The sequence below is a fragment of the Cebus imitator genome, unplaced genomic scaffold, assembly GCF_001604975.1.
Source record: "Cebus imitator isolate Cc_AM_T3 unplaced genomic scaffold, Cebus_imitator-1.0 Scaffold111, whole genome shotgun sequence".
Classification (NCBI taxonomy): Eukaryota; Metazoa; Chordata; class Mammalia; order Primates; family Cebidae; genus Cebus; species Cebus imitator.
The window spans coordinates 1110119-1130074 of NW_016107426.1; the positions used below are offsets into that span (position 1 = coordinate 1110119).

At 50.6% G+C, this 19956-nt stretch overlaps 1 protein-coding gene across 6 annotated transcripts in view; it reads left to right on the top strand.

Moving 5' to 3' along the window:
• LOC108311073 (endothelin-converting enzyme 2) overlaps positions 1-19956 on the top strand; it is a 41629-nt gene that overhangs the window by 16600 nt on the left and 5073 nt on the right. The window contains exons 1-11 of one of the 6 annotated variants that reach the window (XM_017538333.2): positions 8255-8441; positions 8716-8802; positions 9142-9277; positions 9778-9993; positions 10452-10576; positions 10704-10850; positions 11024-11089; positions 16172-16360; positions 17363-17505; positions 17884-17998; positions 19351-19461. In XM_017538333.2, the coding sequence (XP_017393822.1) occupies positions 8403-8441; positions 8716-8802; positions 9142-9277; positions 9778-9993; positions 10452-10576; positions 10704-10850; positions 11024-11089; positions 16172-16360; positions 17363-17505; positions 17884-17998; positions 19351-19461 (1374 nt within the window). In that variant the 5' untranslated portion in view covers positions 8255-8402. Of the gene's footprint in view, positions 1-8116; positions 8442-8715; positions 8803-9141; positions 9278-9732; positions 9994-10451; positions 10577-10703; positions 10851-11023; positions 11090-16171; positions 16361-17362; positions 17506-17883; positions 17999-19350; positions 19462-19956 lie in introns of those variants that run through there. The other 5 variants (XM_017538331.2, XM_017538338.2, XM_037741943.1 and 2 more) reach the window with 5 other exon arrangements.

The window sequence follows — 19956 nt, forward strand, 5'->3', positions numbered from 1 at the left end:
AGGCAAGGAGGAGCAAGTCATGTCTTACATGGATGGCAGCAGGCAGAGAGAGCTTGTGCAGGGAAACTCTCTCTTATAGAACCGTCAGATCTCGTGAGACCCACCCATTATCATGAAAACAGCACAGGAAAGACCTGCTCCCATGATTCAGTCACCTCCCACCAGGTCCCTCCCACAACACGTCGGGATTCAAGATGAGATTTGGGTAGGGACACAGCCAAACCATATAAATTACCAAAAAAAAAAAGAGTGAGAAAGATCTATGTCAACAGGCATGGTAAAATCTCCAAGGCCTGCTAAAATGTCACCAAATAACAAATTTAGAGTAGAATGTTACATATGTGGGAAAAGCACACATACACACATATGTATACACACCTACATTCACATATATACTACATATAGGATACGTAGGTACATAAATTCATGTAAAAGAAAGATCTAGGCTGGGCGCAGTGGCTCACACCTTTAATCCCAGCACACTGGGAGGCTGAGGCAGGTGGATTTCTTAGGCTCAGGAGTTTGAGAGCAGTCTGGGCAACATGGTGAAACCACATCTTTATTAAAAATTAGCCGGGTATGTGGTGAGCACATATACTTTCAGACACTCACGAAGCAGGAGGATTGGTAGAGCCCAGAAGGTAGAGGTTGCAGTGAGCTGAGATTGTGCCACTGCACTCTAGCCTGGGTGACAGAGCGAGATGAAAGAAAGAAAGCAAGAAACGCAAGCAAGAAGGAAGGAAGGAAGGAAGGAAGGAAGGAAGGAAGGAAGGAAGGAAGGAAGGAAGGAAGGGAAACGAAGAAAAAGATTTGGAAAGTTACATACTAAACTGCGGATAGTTATCTCTGAGGATGGTACTAGGATCCCAACAGAATGAATTTCATCTTTTTTTTTTTTTTTTTTTTTTGACGGAGTCTTGCTCTGTCACCCAGGCTGGAGTGCAGTGGCATGATCTTGGCTCACTGCAACCTCTGCCTCCCAGGTTTAAGTAGTTCTCTACCTCAGCCTCCTGAGTAGCGTAGCGTAGCATGTGCCACCGTGTCTGGCTAATTTTACATTTTTTTGACAGAGTCTTGTTCTTTCGCCAGGCTGGAGTGCAGTGACGTGATATCGGCTCACCGCAACCTCCGTCTCCCAGACTCAAGCAATTCCCCTGCCTCAGCCTCCTGGGTATCTGGGACTACAGGCCTGTGCCACCACGCCCGGCTGATTTTTTGTACTTTAGTAGAAACGGGGTTTCACCATGGCTAGGATGGTCTCGATCTCCTGACCTCATAATCCACCCGCCTTGGCCTCCCAAAGTGCTAGGATTACAGGCCTGAGCCATCGCACCCAGCCTTAAATTTCTATATATATATTTTTTTTGAGACGGAGTTTCACTCTTGTTACCCAGGTTGGAGTGCAATGGCGCGATCTCGGCTCACCGCAACCTCCGCCTCCTGGGTTCAGGCAATTCTCCTGCCTCAGCCTCCTGAGTAGCTGGGATTACAGGCACGCACCACCATGCCCAGCTAATGTTTTGTATTTTTAGTAGAGACGGGGTTTCACCATGTTGACCAGGATGGTCTCGATCTCTTGACCTCGTGATCCACCCGCCTCGGCCTCCCAAAGTGCTGGGATTACAGGCTTGAGCCACCGCGCCCGGCCTAAATTTCTATATTTTTAGTAGAGATGGGGTTTCACCATGTTAGCCGGGGTGGTCTCAACCTCCTGACCTTGTGATCCACCCACCTCGGCCTCCCAAAGTGCTGGGATTACAGGCATGAACTATGGCACCTGGCCATGAATTTCATCTTTTATTCGATATAATTCTAGAGTATATTACATTTGCAATAAAAAGGTTTAAATATATTTTAAATGTTACCATTTTATTTTATTTGTATTATTATTTTTTAGGCAAGGTCTCACTCCCGTCTCCCAGGCCGGAGTGCAGTAGCGCGATCTTGGTTCACCGCAGCCTCAACTTCCAGGGCTTAGGTGATCCTCCATGACGCCTGGCTAATCTTTGTGTGAGATAGGGTTTCACCATGTTGCCCAGGCTCATCCTAAACTCCTGGGCTCAAGCAAACCTCCAGTCTTGGCCTCCCAAAAGTGCTATGATTACAGGCATAAACCAATGAGCCCAGCCTTAATATATTTTTTAAAAGACTTAAAACCAGTGATATAGCACATTTATCAAACATCATGCTCTAGCCCCAGACAAATTAGTTGGCTTTGAAAGGAAAACAGTGGGCTGGGCGTGTGGCTCTTGCCTGTAATCCCAGCACTTTGGAAGGTTGAAGTGGGTGGATCACCTGAGGTCAGGAGTTTAAGACCAGCCTGGCCAACATGGTGAAACCCCGTCTCTACTAAAAATGCAAACGTTAGCCAGGCGTGGTGATGAGCACCTGTAATCCCAGCTACTCCGGAGGCTGAGGCAGGAGAATCTCTTGAGCCTGGGAGGCGGAGGTTGCAGTGAGCCGAGACTGCACTGTTGCATTCCAGCCTGGGCAACAGAGCAAAACTCTATCTCAAAAACAAAAACAAAAAAAAAAAAAAAAGGAAAACAGTGTAGCAGGTAAGAACATGAAGTTTGGATTCAAATCAAGGCTCTGCCCTCTACCTGCTTCTAACTTTGGACAAGTTATCAAGCCTCTCTGTGTCTTAGTTTCCTCATCTCTAAAATATGGACAATAATATTGGTAGAATCCATCTTACGTATGTATAAACTGCTTAGATAAATGTTGGACTATAGAAATATTATTATACAGAAAAACATAAGGAAAATATGTTGTCATTAGATATATTTACTATTAACATTTTGTTTTATGTACTCCCAATCTGTTGTGTTGTGTTGTGTTGTGTTGTGTTGTGTTTGAGATGAAGTCTTGCGCCGCCGCCAGGGCTGGAGTGCAGTGGCGCGATCTCGGCTCACTGCAACCTCTGGCTCCCGGGTTCAGGTGATTCTCCTGCCTTAGCCTCCCGAGTAGCTAGGATTACAGACACCTGCCACCACGCCTGGCTAATTTTTGTATTTTTAGTAGAGACAAGATTTCACTATATTGGCCAGGCTGGTCTCAAAATCCTGACCTTGTGATCTGCCTGCCTCAGCCTCCCAAAGTGCCAGGATTGCAGGCGTGAGCCACTGCGCCCGGCCTTGTTATCTAGCTCCTGCTGAGCTGGCCCGTCCCAAAGAACCACAGAATATGAGAAATAATCAATGTTTGTGATTTTGATCTAGTTTGAGATGGTTTGTTACACAACAAAAGCTAATTGATATAAACATCCCATGGATAATGATTATTTCCTGGAACAATTTCCTAGAAGTAAATTTTCTGGGTCAGAGTGTGCACACTTTTATATCTTTTGACTCATATTGCCAAAAAGGTTGTATCAACTTCTAAGCTGCGAGCAATATATCCGTGTTCACATCTTCCATCTTTGTCTATACTGGACATTGATGTTTCTTTTCTGAGATGGAGTCTCACTCTCTTGCCCAGGTTGGAGTGCGATGGCACCATCTCAGTTCAACCTTCGCCTCCCAGATTCAAGCAATTCTCCTGCCTCAGCCTCTGGAGTAGCTGGGATTACAGGCACTCACCACCGCACCGGCTAATTTCTGTGTTTTTAGTAGAGACAGGGTTTCACCATGTTGACCAAGCTGGTCTCGAACTACTGACCTCAGGTGATCCACCTGCCTTGGCCTCCCAAAGTGCTGGGGTTACAGGTGTGAGCCAACGCGCCTGGTTTCATTGATGTTTCTTGTTATCTTCATGACTACATTGTGTTTGCAAATTTAAGACACAAGCCATTGTCATTCCCTCTCAATTCCCAATCAATTTAGACCAAAACAAAGATTATCCATAAGAAAAAAGACCAAACAAAGATTATCCATGTAGGAAAGAAAGGGTAGAAAAGAGAGAGAAAAAAATAGGAGAATGAGAGAGAAACAGAGTCAAAGATGGTAAATACAGAGAAAGAAAATAGAATTATAAAATAGAGCAACCTCCAAGACTTATACATAGGGTATTTAACATGTAGTCAGAAATAGTTATGGGGGCTGCCATGGTGGCTCATGCCTACAGCACTTTGAGGGGCCAAGGCAGGAGGATTACTTGAGCTCAGGAGTTGGAGGCCAACCTGGACAACATAGTGAGACCTCAACTGCACACATACACACACACAAAAATTGGCCAAGTATAGTCATATGCACCTGTAGTCCCAGGTTGGGAGGCTGACTGGGAGGATCGCTTGAGCATAGGAGGCTGAGGCTCCAGGAAGCTGTGATAATGGCAGCCTGGGTGATACAGCAGGCCCTGTCTCTAAAAATTGGAAAGAAGGAAGAAAGGGAGGGAGGGAGGGAGGGAGGAAGGAAGGATTAGTTATGAGTCAGAAATGATTTGGGTCATGAAGGAGGCTAGAGAAGAAAGTGTCCATTTAGGCCAAGCCTAGTGAATCCGAGAGCACTGTAAAAACAGGTAGCAGCCTCCCTCGTATGTGGTTGCATTTAATTCTCACAGCAACTCTCTGAGATAGGGGTGATTGTTCCCATTTTACAGATGAGAAAAATTAACAGTCAGAGCTTTCAAGCAACTTGATAAAGATGATACAGCTGATAAAGAATTGAGTCCAGATTTGAGCCCAAGTCCGCTTGTCTTGGAAATTTATGTGTTTCCACTTACTCCTCCTGGAAGGGATGTAGCAAAACACTAGCAACTAATGTGGGAGAAAGTGTAGCCTTCTTTTGATTCATACCGCAAAACTGCTCTGCAGAAAGGAGTCCTACTCCCTGGGTTTGAATCCCAGCTCTGCCACTTACAAGCCGTGTAACTCTTAGTCTTTCTGTGCCTCCGTTTCCTCATCTGTAGAGTGGCTTTTTAAGTGTCATGAATACATAGATGTAAACCGCTTAGAGCAGTGGCTGCCACATGGTAAATGTCTGTTTGAGCTTGCTATTTCCAGTGTGTTGCAGTGACCATGGGAACATTGCTAATGACCCCGTTGCCAGGCGGTCCGTATGCAGCGGTTTTCATCAGGCGCCACGTAACAACCTTTATGTCAATGACGGACTGCATGTATATAATAACAGTGGTCTCATAAGATTGTAATGCTGTAGACCAGGCTCAGTGGCTCCCGTCTGTAATCCCAGCACTTTGGGAGGCCACAGCAAGCGAATCACTTGAGGTCAGGAGTTCAAGACCAAACTGGCCAACATGGTGAAACCCTGTCTGCGCTTAAAAAAAAAAAAAAAAAAAATGAGCTGAGCATGGCAGCATGCTCCTGTAGTCCCAGTTACTCAGAAGGCTAAGGCAGAAGAATTGCTTGGAGGCAGAGGTTGTAGTGAGCTGCGATAGTGCCGCTACACTCAAGCCTGGGTGACAGTGAGACTCTGTAACAAAAACAAAAATTATAATGCTGTATTCTTACTGTACCTTGTCCATGTTTAAATGCCCACATACTTACCACTGTGTTATAAGTGCCTACAGCATTCAGCACGGTATCATGTTGCACAGCTTTGTAGCCCGGGAGCAGCAGGGTATACCATATAGCCTAGGTGTCTAGTAGGCTGAACCGCCTAGGTTTGCGTAACTGCACCCTGCGATGTTTGCTGTGATGCCACACTATAAACAAAGTGAACGAGAGCAACTCCAGAGACTTGTCCCAAGAAGACTTCTCAGGCCTTTCTGGCGCAGTTTCCAGTATGGCTGGGCGTTAAAACTCCTTGCTAAAAAAACCCCCTCCTAACCTACAACTCATCTGCCTCCCCTACCATCTGGGAAATAGACTTCCTCCAGCCTTACAATTATCATTTGTATATAGTTTGAATGATAATAATAATTAAAGTTTTTTTAAAAAACCACATTGCAGACCGTGCGCGGTGGCTCAGGCCAGTAATTCCAGCATTTGGGGAGGTCAAGGCAGGCAGATCATGAGGTCAATAGGTCAAGACTAGCCTGACCAACATGGTGAAATCCCATCTCTACTAAAAATGCAAAAATTAGCTGGGCTTGGTGGCATGCACCTGTAGTTCCAGCTACTTGGGAGGCTGAGGCAGGAGAGTTGCTTGAACCCAGAAGGCAGAGGTTGCAGTGAGCCAAGATTGTGCCACTGCACTCCAGCCTGGCAACTGAATGAAACTGTCTCAAACAAAACAAAACAAAAAAACCACATTGAGTGCCCATTATATGCCCGGCACTATCCCATATACTTTACAAGTACTATACTATTTCATTTAATTCTCACAACTAACCTTTAAAGTAGGTATTATTCTTTTTTTTTTTTTTTTTTTTGAGACAGAGTTTTGCTCTGTTGCCCAGGCTGGAGTGCAGTGGCGTGATCTTGGCTCACTGCAACCTCTACCTCCTGGGTTCAAGCGACTCTCCTCCCTCAGTCTCCCAAGTAGGTGGAATTACAGGTGTGTGCCACCATATCCAGCTAATTTTTTGATTTTTAGTGGAGAGGGGGTTTCATCATGTTGGCCAGGCTGGTCTCAACCTCCTGACCTCGGGTGATCCACCTGCCTCTGCCTCCCAAAGTGCTGGGATTATAGGCATGAGCCACCGCATGCAGCCTGAAATAGGCATTCTTCTTATTTCCATTTTGCAAATGAGGACACTAAGGCTGAATCCCAAATCTTTTATCATTACTGTGACACTGTACTGTCTCTTGTTTGAGAACCACGCAATGTTGGGGCGAGAAATGCCAACAAAAGCAATCCAACACTTCTCAGACTGATCTGTTCATTATCTACTCTTTCTCAGCCGCAAGAACATTCTGTGTTAGAGCCACTTGCAGCAAGCTGGCTGAGAACTGAGGTGAGTGTCAATACATGGATTACGTGCCAGGCATGGTGACTCAAACCTGTAATCCCAGCACATTGGGAGGCCGAGGTTGGGAAGATTGCTTGAGGCCTGGAGTTCAAGACCAGCCTGGGCAAGATGGTGAGACCCGTTCCTGCAAAAAAAATTTGTTTTTAATTAGCCAGGCACAGTGGCACGTGTCTGTAGTCCCAGCTACTAGGGAGGCTCAGGTAGGAAGATTGCTTGAGCCCAGGAATTTGAGGCTGCAGTGAGCTATGATCATGCCATTGCACTCCAGCCTGAGCAACAAAGTGAGACATCCATCTCTTAAAAAAAAAAGAAAGAAAGAAAGAAATGAATTATGTATATGCTACCAATTCAAGCCTTCTCAGGTCAAACTCTTGTACTCTCTTAGTGGGGGTGGAGCATGAGGAGAGGAAGATGAAGCGCGCTCTCTTTTCTGGTTTTTTTTTGTTTTGTTTTTTTTCAAATTGTAAAAACACGAGGCACTTTTCAGTGCAGCAGACTGCAGTAACACCAGGCCTGATTAAGGAATGACAATATGGAAGGCAGATGGCAGATGCATGGGTGCCACACTATTGCTTTTCAGTTAAATATTGCTTGGTGTTAATTTTTTTTCTCCTTGTAAATCTCCCAAATAAAACGGTTTGCTTTCCCCAAGTTAGAAGTGTTAGCACGTCTTTTCTTTAAATATCTGTGCATGGCTGTTTTTTTCCCTGCCAATTTGTCGCCATCTGTAACCCTCCCTTTATGAGATGATCTGATGAGAGCAGTTATCTTGGAGAGTGGAAGTGATCTTGAAGCACCATGTGAGAGTGGAGTCAGCGTGGGCTGGGTGTGTGGAGTGTGTGCTGCCCTGCACTTGGGGTGTGTGTTGTGTGTACATACAGAAACACGGTGTGTGTGTGCGTGGGCTGTGTGTGTGCGTGTGTACACTGTGTGTGAGTATGCAGTGTGTGTACATTCTGTGGGTGTCTACGTGTGGGTGTGGACTGTGTGTCGGGCATCCTGCCTGCCCGTGTCCTTGGGGTCTATGTGCTCTCCGCACATAGGTAGGCACCATAGGTAGGTACCACGTGCACACCCTGAATGTGGATGAACTGTGTGCTCTGTATTTGCCGGCTGAAGGGGGGCTGTGTGGCCTCCTGGGGGGATGTGAATGCATAATTTCTCTAAAGTGCTTCAAGGGGATGGGGAGCGCCTGAAACCTGGGGGAAGTGGGCCAAGGAATATTAGCAAGGTTTGGGCCTGGTTGCATTTCATGACTTTTCCCAGAAACATAAATTATGGGTGGCTTACAGGAGGGTGCTGCGGAGATGGGGGGCAGACTATGAAGCGCGGAGGGGTCTCGGGTGTTGCTGGAGGGCAGCTGCAGCCTGCGGAGAGCCTGGGCGCGCTCCTCCCTTTCCCCCATGCTCCCCCCAGCCCGGGCGGGGCGCCGCGTGGGGCGGGGGCTGCCGCGGCCGAGCGGGGTGGCGGGTGGGTGCTGCGCGGCGGCCGTGATGGCGGGTGGCAGCCAGGCCGAGCGGGGGACCGGGGCCGCGGCCCGGGAGAGGGCCAGCCGCACGGAGCCCTGAAGCACCGCCTGGCCCGACTCCACCATGAACGTCGCGCTGCAGGAGCTGGGAGCTGGCGGCAACGTGAGGGGGGCCCCGGGGCTCCAGGGAGGGGACCGGGTGCAGGTCGAGGCAGGGGGGTCGGCCGCGGAAGGGCAGGTGGCGCCCGGCTCGCTGGCAGAGGCAGGGCCGCGTCCTGGGGCGGGTGGGGAGGTGACAGGGGGACCCCAGGCCCGGACGGACGGAGAGCGGGGCAGGTGGCAAGGGAGGGGCCCGCGAGGCACGGGGCACGGGGCAGGGTCGTGGGCAAACAGCCCTCTCTGCCTGACCTCGGCTGGCAAACCCGACTGTCCGGCAGATGGTGGAGTACAAACGGGCCACGCTTCGGGATGAAGACGCACCCGAGACCCCCGTAGAGGGCGGGGCCTCTCCGGACGCCGTGGAGGTGGGCAAGGGGGCTTCCCCTTTCTCACGAGGCCCCAGCCCTGGCATGACGCCCGGCACACCCAGGAGCTCTGGTCTGTTCTGGAGGGTCACCTGCCCCCACCTCCGCTCCATCTCTGGCCTCTGCTCTAGGACTCTGGGGAGGCGATTCGAAGCCATGACGTTGCACAAAACAGGCCCAGGGCGCAATTCACCCGCCGGCCTCATTGCCCCTGGGCCCAAAGTTAACCCCGTTAGTCTCTGCTCCATGGCTCTGGAAGCTGCCTGTGGCTTCACCCTCTGGTGGTCTTGGATCCCTGCCCTGCAGCTCAGTGGCTCTCTGTCCCCCTGTGCTCCCCAGGTGGGATTCCGGAAGGGGACAAGGCAGCTGTTAGGCTCCCGCACGCAGCTGGAGCTGGTCTTGGCAGGCGTCTCTCTACTGCTGGCTACACTGCTTCTGGGCTGCCTTGTGGCCCTGGGGGTCCAGTACCACAGAGGTAGGTGGGCCCACACGGGCCTTCAGCCTTCAGAACTAGGGGTTCTGGAGGCCAAAGGGCCTCTAAGATTTTCACGGCTGGGGATGGCCAGGAGCGGTGGTTCACGCCTGTAATCCCAGCACTTTGGGAGGCTGAAGTGGGTGGATCAGGAGGTCAGGAGTTTGAGACCAGCCTGACCAGCATGGTGAAACACTGTCTCTACTAAAAATACAAAAATTAGGTAGGCATGGTGACATGCGCCTGTAATCCCAGCTACTCGGGAGGCTAAGGCAGGAGAATCGCTTGAACCCAGGAGGCGGAGGTTTCAGTGAGCTGCGATCACACCACTGCAAACAAAACAAAACAGATTTTCACTGGCGGGGGGCAGCCTTCCCTGCAGAAAAGCCCCCCAGCTTTGCTCTCTCTTCCCAACCTTCCTGCTGTCATGGCCCTTCCAAAGAGTTTGCCTCTTCCAGACAGACTGACAGTCTCCTACCCTCCGGCCATGTCCCCTGCCACAGACCCATCCCACAGCACCTGCTTCACAGAGGCCTGCATTCGAGTGGCTGGAAAAATCCTAGAGTCCCTGGACCGAGGGGTGAGCCCCTGTGAGGACTTTTACCAGTTCTCCTGTGGGGGCTGGATTCGGAGGAACCCCCTGCCCGATGGGCGTTCTCGCCGGAACACTTTCAACAGCCTCTGGGACCAAAACCAGGCCATACTGAAGCACTTGCTTGGTGAGTGGGGCTGGCAGGGAGGCCTTGGGCCACCTCTGTGCCTCGTGCCCAGCACAGGGCCTGGCACTTAGCAGATAGTCAATGTCCATGGATGGTGAAGAAGTGGGTGACTCTGTGAACACCAGAGGGTGTGGAGGCAGAGAGCAGGGGACTCTTGAGAAGTGGGAATGGGATTGAAGGGGCAGAACTCTGGGTATCATGGAGGGCGCTTCTCTGTACTTGTCTGGAGGACGGTCGCGGTGTGGTAGATACCAGGGAGTCTGTACTGCTTAGATATCCTTGAGGGTCTCCATGGACGGGGAGAGGAAGCCACGGCTTGCTGTTTCAGACACTCTTCCTGGGTCTGCATTAGGAGGACTGCTCATTGACAAGGCAAGGAGAGGAACCGAGCAAGGGCCAGGGACTCCCTCTCAGCAGTGAACATAATGGCCACCTGGACCCTGTGTTCTGCCCCACAGAAAACACCACCTTCAACTCCAGCAGTGACGCTGAGCAGAAGACACAGCGCTTCTACCTATCTTGCCTACAGGTGGAGCGCATTGAGGAGCTGGGAGCCCAGCCTCTGAGAGACCTCATTGACAAGGTAGGGCTCTGCGCTGGCTGGTGGCGGGGATGGGTGGGGAGGGCAGGAGGGGCCTTGAGAGAGGAGGTGCCCTAGGAAAGCTTTGGGAGTTCCTGTGCTATACATTCCACTTACGGTCTCTCCACAGATCGGCGGGTGGAACATTACAGGGCCCTGGGACCAGGACAACTTTATGGAGGTGTTGAAGGCGGTAGCAGGGACCTACAGGGCTACCCCATTCTTCACCGTCTACGTCAGTGCTGACTCTAAGAGTTCCAACAGCAATGTTATCCAGGTGATGAGCTGGGGAAGGATGGGGAGAGGCTGAGGGACCCTTTTGCTGAACCCAGACTCCCCTCCCCTGTGACAGGCAGGCTGGGCTGAACCCCCCACCCCAACCCCTGCTCGGGAGCTCAGTTTCCCACAGTGGGGAAGGCAGGGGCTCACCTCCCTTCCTTGCCGTTGCAGGTGGACCAGTCTGGGCTCTTCCTGCCCTCTCGGGATTACTACTTAAACAGAACTGCCAATGAGAAAGTAAGGAACATCCTCCGAATCCCCATCCCTACCCCTTGCTGAGCTGGGCCCTGTTGACTTTTCCCTTTGCCAAGGGTCAGAGCAGGGAAGGTGAGCCTGTCCTGTCACCTAGTGAACTAACTGCCCCTCTTTCCTTCCTTTCTTCCTCCCTCCCTCCCTTTCTTCCCCTTTTCCTTTCTTCCTTCCTCTTATTCTTCTAGTAGGTTTCATAGACACCTACTGTGTGCCAGGTGCAGTGGGGGAATTCTGAGATGTAAGTTTCAGAGCCATCGTCACAGGAAGCGTTCAGTGTTGATGGGTTTGTAGACCCAGATAGCTGAGAACAAGGCTTTACAAGAGGGTCCCGAGGATTCAGGAGAGACTCAGGGAGCCAGTGAAGTCTTCCTGAAGAGACTGCATTTGAGCCAGCCCTGTAGACTATGTAGGAGTGGATGAGGGCATGCTGGGTAGAAAGAACAGTTTAAACAAAAGTGTTGATGGGGCCAAGCACAGTGGCTCACAGCTGTAATCCCCACACTTTGGGAGGCTGAGGTGGGAGGATCACTTGAGGTTAGAAGTTCGAGACCAGCCGATCCAACACGGTGAAACCGTCTCTACTAAAAATACAAAAACTGTCTCAAAAAAAAAAAAAAGTGTTGACAAGGGAAAGGCTTAGTGTGTTTGGACCATGAAGAGGTCCACTGTGGTAAAGTATAGAACTCAAGGCAGATGAAAGGCTGGAGAGGTGGGCAGGAACGGGTTCTGGAGGGGACCCCGAATAGTACACTCCGGAGTGCATTCTGTAGCTCCCAGAGAGCCACTGCATGCTCCAAAGTAGGGAAGGGGTGCAGTGCTTTGGGAAGTCAGTTTGTTTGGGGTGTGAAAGTAGATGTGAGAAAGAAAGCCTGGAGATGAATGAAGTCTCTGCGGTACTCCGTGCTCTGAGTCAGGAAGGTCCCAAATGAAGGAGGTGGCAGAAGGAATGGTAGGAAGGGGAAAATGTAAGAGATATCAAGTCAGAATCCTGATGTGTTGGTGCCTGTATGTTAGAGGAGGGGAGAGGTGAAGATGGCCGAAGCTGTGCACTTGAGTGATGGTGGAATGGAGGGGTCCCTTGGGAATTAGGGGTGTCTTTAGGAAGAACCAGCTTAGGGTACATCGGGAAAGAAGAGACAATGCGATGTCACGGGAATAGGAGAGACTCTAGAGTCAGGCCTGATGTCAGCCTCAGCTCTGCTGCTTAGTGTAAGTTGAGTAATCTCTCTGAGCTGTTCCCTCGTCTGTAAACAGGGGATCGTGGCATCTTCTACCTCACGGGGTGTCTGGAGTAGGTTAGGGGCCTCATCTGTAAACAGGGGATCGTGGCATATTCTACCTCACGGGGTGTCTGGAGTAGGTTAGGGGTACAAACTTACGCTCCTGAGTGTGGCAGGTGCTCAGGGCATGAAAGCTGCTCCTTTTAGACTTGTCAGTTGAGTGGGACCTGGGTACCTTACATACAGAGAGGTCAGCAGGCAGCTGGGAAAGCCTTGTGGAGTCCTGAACAGGGAATAAGCCTGAAAGTGTCCAGAAGCTTGAGGGGCATCTCCTTAGAAACCTAAACAGGCCAGGCACGGTGGCTCACACCTGTAATCCCAGCACTTTGGGAGGCCAAGGCAGGTGGATGACTTGAGGTCAGGAGTTCGAAACCAGCCTGGCCAACATGGTGAAACCCCATCTCTACTAAAAACACAAAAATTAGCCCTACGTGGTGGTGGGTGCCTGTAATCCCAGCTACTTGGAAGGCTGAGGTAGGAGAATTGCTTGAACCCAGAAGGTGGAGGTTGCAGTGAGCTGAGATCACACCACTGCACTCCAGCCTGGGCTACAAAGCAAGACTCCATTCAAAAAGAAAAAAGAAACCTAAACTAAGGCTTTGAAGAGGTGAGAGACAGGAGGAGGACAGAGAAAGGACAGAAGGAGATCCTTGTATTTTAAGGGCAGTGGAAGAAAGAGAGTCAGCCAAAGAGACTGCTGTGGAGTAAGACAACCATTTATCCTTCCGGCATTCATTCAGAAACATCTACTGAGCATTGCTTGGCCAGACCCTCCTCTAGGCACGTGGTGAACAGGACATTTCTACTACCCTCTAAGTGGAGGAGAAGACATGAAACAGTTCGCTACTCAGTTGTTCTGTTTCCAGGACTATAGTCGAGCAGAAGCACAGGGCTCTGACAGCAAGTATACCAGGAGCCTGCCAGGCCCGGGGTGTGGATAGGCTGCAATGAAGGGAGAGAGCTCTGCAAAGGGAATAGCTTACGCCAAGGCTCCAAGGGGGAAGGCATATGGCCCACTGGCCATTCTCAATGGGAGGGGGAGCAGGAGGGGAGTGTGGGCCGAGGCCGTCTGGACAGGTCCGTAGACTCACACTATGCAGGAGCACTGTGGGCCACATTTAGGATTCATCTCAAAGGAAATGGAAAGGGAAACTCAAAAGGGATGTGAACAGATGTGAGGTTTTGATATCACCTGAGTCAGGAGAGGAGATAATGTTTGTAATTTGGGAGAGGAGCACGTCATTCAACCCTTCGGAAAGGGCAAGAGGAGAGACCTGGGTTTGGCTGTCAGCGTGCCACTGGTTGCCTTCAAGAAGCGTCCTGTGCTGGGATCTAGAGAAAGATGCAACGCAAAAGGTTAAGAAAGGATGAAAACTAAGAGTAGGCCGGCACAGTGGCTCATGCCTGTGGCCCCAGCACGTTGGGAGGCCGAGAGGGGGTGGATGACCTGAAGTCAGGAGTTTGAGACCAGCCTGGCCAACATGGCAAAACCCCGTCTCTACTAAAAATACAAAAATTAGCCAGGTGTGGTGGCTGAGCCTGGAATCCCAGCTACCGGGGAGGCTGAGGCAGGAGAATCACTTGAACCCAGAAGGCGACTGTTGCAGTGAGCCGTGATCGTGCCCCTGCACTCCAGCCTGGGTGACAGAGGGAGACGCCATCTCAAAAAACAAAAAACGAACAAAAACTAAGAGTAAAGCAGGGTTCAGGAGAGTCTCAGAAGCAAGCATTAAGCTGAAAGTGAGGAGGTAGGGGAGAAGGGGTAAGGGGAGATCACTGGTTGAGCTAACCGCTCCCCTCAGGAGCTGGGATGACTGGGATCGGTACCCAAACCTCTTCCTCTGATGCCAGCGCAAGGAAGAGGAGAGGTGAGGGACAGAAGGAATTTGAAATACAGAGAATGGATATTAAGGGATCTAAAACTTCTCCATAAAGTGGAAGAGGAGATGGCCTTTGGCGATTAAGGGAGCCCAGGTGGGTCTTCAAGTTGAGCGGGAAGTGGTTTCTGGGAGGAGGGCTAAGGGCGTTGGCGCAGAGCAGTGCTGAGTGTCTGTCTGCAGGTTTTCGTCCTATTATTCAAAGGATATTTATTGAGCACTTACTATGTGGCAGACAGTTGCAGTTAGACCTGAAATTACAGTGGTGAACAAAGCAAACACAGCTGTCTTCATGGAGCCTCAGGGTCAGTTGGGATGAGGCCGCATGAGTTTGTACTGGACCCAGGCAGGGCCAGGGCCATCTTGGCCGTGGGGTCATCGGGCCTGGGCCACATTCTCACTCTGCCATCTGCTGGTTTGTGATGGAAGCCAAGCCCTGTCACCTTCCCAAGCACATCGCCTGGGGTGTGAATCGGGACTCACTTCCACTCCACTTCATGAACCTGCTGTGTGAGGAGGAAAAGCTACACTGTATGGAAAGCCTCTAACAGAGAGGCTGATGCATGTCTACGGAAGTGGTCACTAAATATTTCTTTTTTTGTTTTTGTTTGTTTTGAGATGCAATTTTGCTTTTGTTGCCCAGGCTGGAGTGTAATAGCACAATCTCAGCTCACCGCAACCTCTGCCTGCTGGGTTCAAGTGATCCTCCTGCCTCAGCCTCTTGAGTAGCTGGGATTACAGGCATGTGCCACCACGCCTGGCTAATTTTGTATTTTTAGTAGAGACAGGGTTTCTCCATGTTGGTCAGGCTGGTGTCGAACTCCTGACTTCAGGTGATCCACCCGCCTCGGCCTCCCAAAGTGCTGGGATTACAGGTGTGAGCCACTGCTGCCGAGACTTGGCCTCAGAGACCCCAACCCAGGCGGCGCTGAAGGAATTAAGAAACAGACACAGAGATAGAAAGTAAAGGTGGGTGATCAGGGGGCTGACAGCATTTCCAGCTGAAAGCCCAGAGCAGACTTTGGGCGTATTGATTCTTCACATTCCAGTGACAAGTGTAACAAGTGGATGCTCTGTGTTCTTTCACAGCTTAAAGATAAACTAACCAGGCAGCTAGTGTATGTTCGCTATATTTTAAAGATAAACTGGAAAGCGCTCTTTACGAGGGAACAACCGAGGTAGTGTCACATATCCTGTGGTGTGAGACATTTTCATATTGGTTACTGTTTTAGAGCATCTTAAGCAGTTTTCTGCTCTGAGGGGCCGACTAGGTTTTCCTTGCCGCCGCCCTCAGCAAACAATATGATTTATCACACATGTCAGAATCCGCTCTCAACACACCACACCCAGCCTAAATATTTATTTTCCATGTTTTTCTCTCCCTGGGAGACCAGCAGGTAGTGGAGAAAGCAGCAAGCTTGAGGCATGGCAGGATGACAGGTGGAAGAGACCTGAGGACACCATGGCCCGGATTCCCTGTGAGGTCCAATCAGCTGTTCAGTGAAGGCACATGGTCATTGATGGGCTGGGACAACTAGCAGGGATCTAGGAAACAAGAGGGCAAAGCAGTATGAGAAGGGGCTCATTCGCCGGACAAACATTTGCAGAGCACTTCCTCTGTTCTAGGCCCTAGAGACACAGTGGCAAGTAAGCTGCTGTAACTTGGCACGGTGCTCTGCTGGAGCTCACCTTCTCCCTGGGGAAATCGGTGGTAAACAAGCACAGAAGTAAGTAAACAATACCTAGCCAATGGCAGTAAGCCATATGTCAGAAATGAAACAGGTCATCCAGGAAGGCTCCCAGAAGAAGGGTGAAGGAAAGAGATGATGAGCAGAGGTGGTGGTAAGAACAGATCTCAGCCTTGGGCAAGACTTGTTGCTGGGCTCTGAGGATCACCCGGGCATTGACAGGTGCTTACTGCCTATCTGGACTACATGGAGGAGCTGGGGGTGCTGCTGGGCGGGCGGCCCGCCTCCACAAGGGAGCAGATGCAGCAGGTGCTGGAGCTGGAGATACAACTGGCCAACATCACAGTGCCCCAGGACCAGCGGCGCGACGAGGAGAAGATCTATCACAAGATGAGCATTTCAGAGCTGCAGGTGGGGCAGGCAGGGGACCGGAGACATCTGAGAGGGGCCAGCCCCGACACGGACCACCCAGCTTCCCTCCATGCCATCTTCCCCCAGCAGCCAGCCCTTTCCCCATTCCCTTACTTTTCTGTGCTTCCCAGCTGCACTGTTGCTGTTCTGGGAAGAAAAATGGCATCCATTTAGGCCACCTCTCACTTTGGCCTAAATGGCCATCCGTTGGCCCCTTTCTTGTTGCCTGGGGATGCATGGAGGGATTGTGTTAAAAATGTATAACAGCTTGTATGAGATGTCCACAAAACAATCAGAATAGGCTGGGTGCGGTGGCTGACACCTGTAATCCCAGAACTTTGGGAGGCCAAGACAGGTGGATCACCTGAGGTCAGGAGTTTGAGACCACCCTGGCCAACATAGTGAAACCTCATCTCTACCAAAAATACAAAAATTAGCTGGGCATGGTGGCTCATGCCTGTAATCCCAGCTACTCAGGAGGCTGAGGTAGGGGAGTCAGTTGAACCCGGAAGGCAGAGGTTGCAGTGAGCTGAGATCACGCCACGGCACTCCAGCTTGGGCAACAAGAGTGAATCTCTGTCTCAAAAAAAAAAAAAAAAAAGAATAGAAATGGAAGTTTCTACTGGGGCGCCTGTACTGTGCCAGGCCATTAACACTTTAGGTGTTGGATTATGGAAAAGTTGGGATGGGGTGCGGTTCTGGAGGAGAAGCCAGTATGTGGGGGGTGTTGGGGAGTGGCGTTTTATCAATTGTTAGGAAAATATTTGAATATCTAGGCCCCAGCTGAACGTCACACATGGTGGTTTTCCTTGTATAATAAGTGGCTGGGCTCCCTGATTGGAGGTGTCCAGGCCTGGAAAAGGGTACATGACAAGAAGGAGTCACCGCACAGCCAGCATTGTTGCTATGGCAATGGGAAGGGCTCCCAGGCTACAGCATACAGTGGGGGAGGTTCCGCTGGAAGCGAGTCTGCAGGCGAGGTCTGAGATTTTTTTCTCTCAGGCTCTAGCGCCCTCCATGGACTGGCTTGAGTTTCTGTCTTTCTTGCTGTCGCCGTTGGAGCTGAGTGACTCTGAGCCTGTGGTGGTGTATGGGATGGATTATTTGCAGCAGGTGTCAGAGCTCATCAACCGCACGGAACCCAGGTGTGGGGGGAGCCCAAGGTGAGGGTGGGTTCCGTGGAGGTCTCTAGCTAGGATGGGCATAGCGGACTGGCACAGCCAGACAGAACAACATTTGGTAATTCTGTGGGCCTTCCAAGCATCAAATTAGAATGTCTCTGGGCTTTTTCTCTGCGCTAGGGTTTCAGGGTGCTCCCTGTGATATCTGTTCCCACACCTCTCTCCAACCTGACCTCTACAGGCAGGTGTGTGGCCCCGGGGCAAAAGAGGGACCCTGGAACAGCTCAGCTTCCGCACATGCCCCTTGGGACTTCTGCAGCCTGCGTGTTCCTGGGGGGCTAGTGTGGGGGGCGGGAAGAGCACCCCACCTGCCCTTTTCTTATTTTCTGGTCTGGGTGCCAGCATCCTGAACAATTACCTGATCTGGAACCTGGTGCAAAAGACAACCTTGAGCCTGGACCGACGCTTTGAGTCTGCACAAGAGAAGCTACTGGAGACCCTCTATGGCACTAAGAAGGTGGGCTGTCTGACTTTGCCTCCCCATTCTGACCCAGTCTAGCCGATGCTGCACACATCAGTGCCTCATGATGCACAGGTGCATAGTATGGAGCACAGAATTTGGAATGAAGCCGAATTGGGTTCCAATCACAACTCATTCATTTTCTAGTCTATAGGACCTTGGGCATGTCACCTAGCCTCTCTGATGCTTCATTTCCTGCTCTGTAAAACAGGAATAATTTGGGGGGTTGTAGGGAAGATGATCAGGAGAATTAGCGTAAGGGAAGCACCTGCATAGCACGTGGTATGTATAGGCACTCAGCATGGATGATGAGGATGGAGAAGGTAAAATAAATCAGTGCCGTATTCAGTTTCAAGATTCCCCATTAAGTGTGGGGAGTGGACATGTAAACAAATACATTCTATTTTGTGGTGATAAGTGCTCACATTGAGTGAAAGACCGTTGCACTATAAGACAGAGGTGAGACTGCACATTTCACCTGGGGGGGAAGGGCATCAGAAAAGCCTTCTCTGAAGAGTGCCATGTGATGGATGAGTTTCTCGGGAAAGCAGGGGACAAGGGCATTCCAGAGAGAAGGAACAGCATGTGCAAATTCCTAGAGGTCAAAAGGAGCATGGTGGCTTTACACGTGTTCTGGCATAAGCTTGAGAAGAGGGTGTCTGAGAGGTGGGGTTGTCCCTTCATGAGTGGGGTTTGGTAAGTTGAGCATGGGGCACTCGTGAAGGGACCTGAATGTTGTGTCAAGAAGTCCGGCCTTGATTCCTTCACAGAAGGGGTCCGTGGGAGCAGCCATGGAAAGGAGAAACACAGGTTATACATGAGATGACCTTTCTGGTGGCTAAAGGGAAGATGGAGGAGAGCTGCAGGGAAGGATGATAACGGAGTCAGGGCGTCCAGTTAAGAGGCAACTGCAGGCTGGACGCAGTGGCTCATACCTTTAATCCCAGCATTTTGGGAGGCCAAGGCAGCAGATCACTAGAGCTCAAGAGTTCGAGACCAGGCTGGGAAACATGGTGAAACCCCATCACTACTAAAAATACAAACAAAAACAGCTGGCGTGGTGGCATGCACCTGGGGTCCCAGATACTTGGGAGGCTGAGGTAGGAGGATTGCTTGAGCCCGGGGGACAGAGGCTGCAGTGAGCAGTGATCGCACCACTGCACTCCAGCCTGGGTGACAGAGCAAGACTCTGTCTCAAAAAAAAAAAAAAAGAAAGACAAATGTGGCAGTGAGCAAACCCAAGACTCTTGTCTAGAGCTGAGAAGGGCTGCTTAGCCCCAGAGTCAGGAAAAGCCCTCTGACCGGAGGACACAGCCATCCCTGGGTCCTGGCTCTTTGTCCCTTCACAGTCGTGTGTGCCACGGTGGCAGACCTGCATCTCCAACACAGATGACGCCCTTGGCTTTGCTTTGGGCTCCCTCTTCGTGAAGGCCACATTCGACCGGCAAAGCAAAGAAATTGTGAGTCTACAAGATTCTTTCAACACTATGCGCTGTTTTATTTAAAATTAACTGTTCATATATGTGCGGACATAGAGAAAAGCAACTGGGGCCTGGTGCAGCTCACACCTGTAATCACAGCACTTTGGGAGGCTGAGGCAGGTGAATCACTAGGTCAGGCGTTCAAGACCAGCCTGGCCAACATGGTGAAACCCCGTCTCTACTAAACATACAAAAAATTAGCTGAGTGTAGTGGCAGGCACCTGTAGTCTCAGCTACTTGGGAGGCTGAGACAGGAGAATCACTTGAACCCGGGAGGCAGAGGTTGCAGTGAGCCGAGATCATGCCACTGCACTCCAGCGATTGAGTGAGACTCCATCTCAAAAAAGAAAGAAAGAAAGAAAGGGAGAGAGAGAGAAAGAGGAAAGAAAGAAAGAAAGAAGAAAGAAAGAAAAGAAAGAAAGAAAGAAAGAAAGAAAGAAAGAAAGAAAGAAAGAAAGAAAGAAAGAAAGAAAG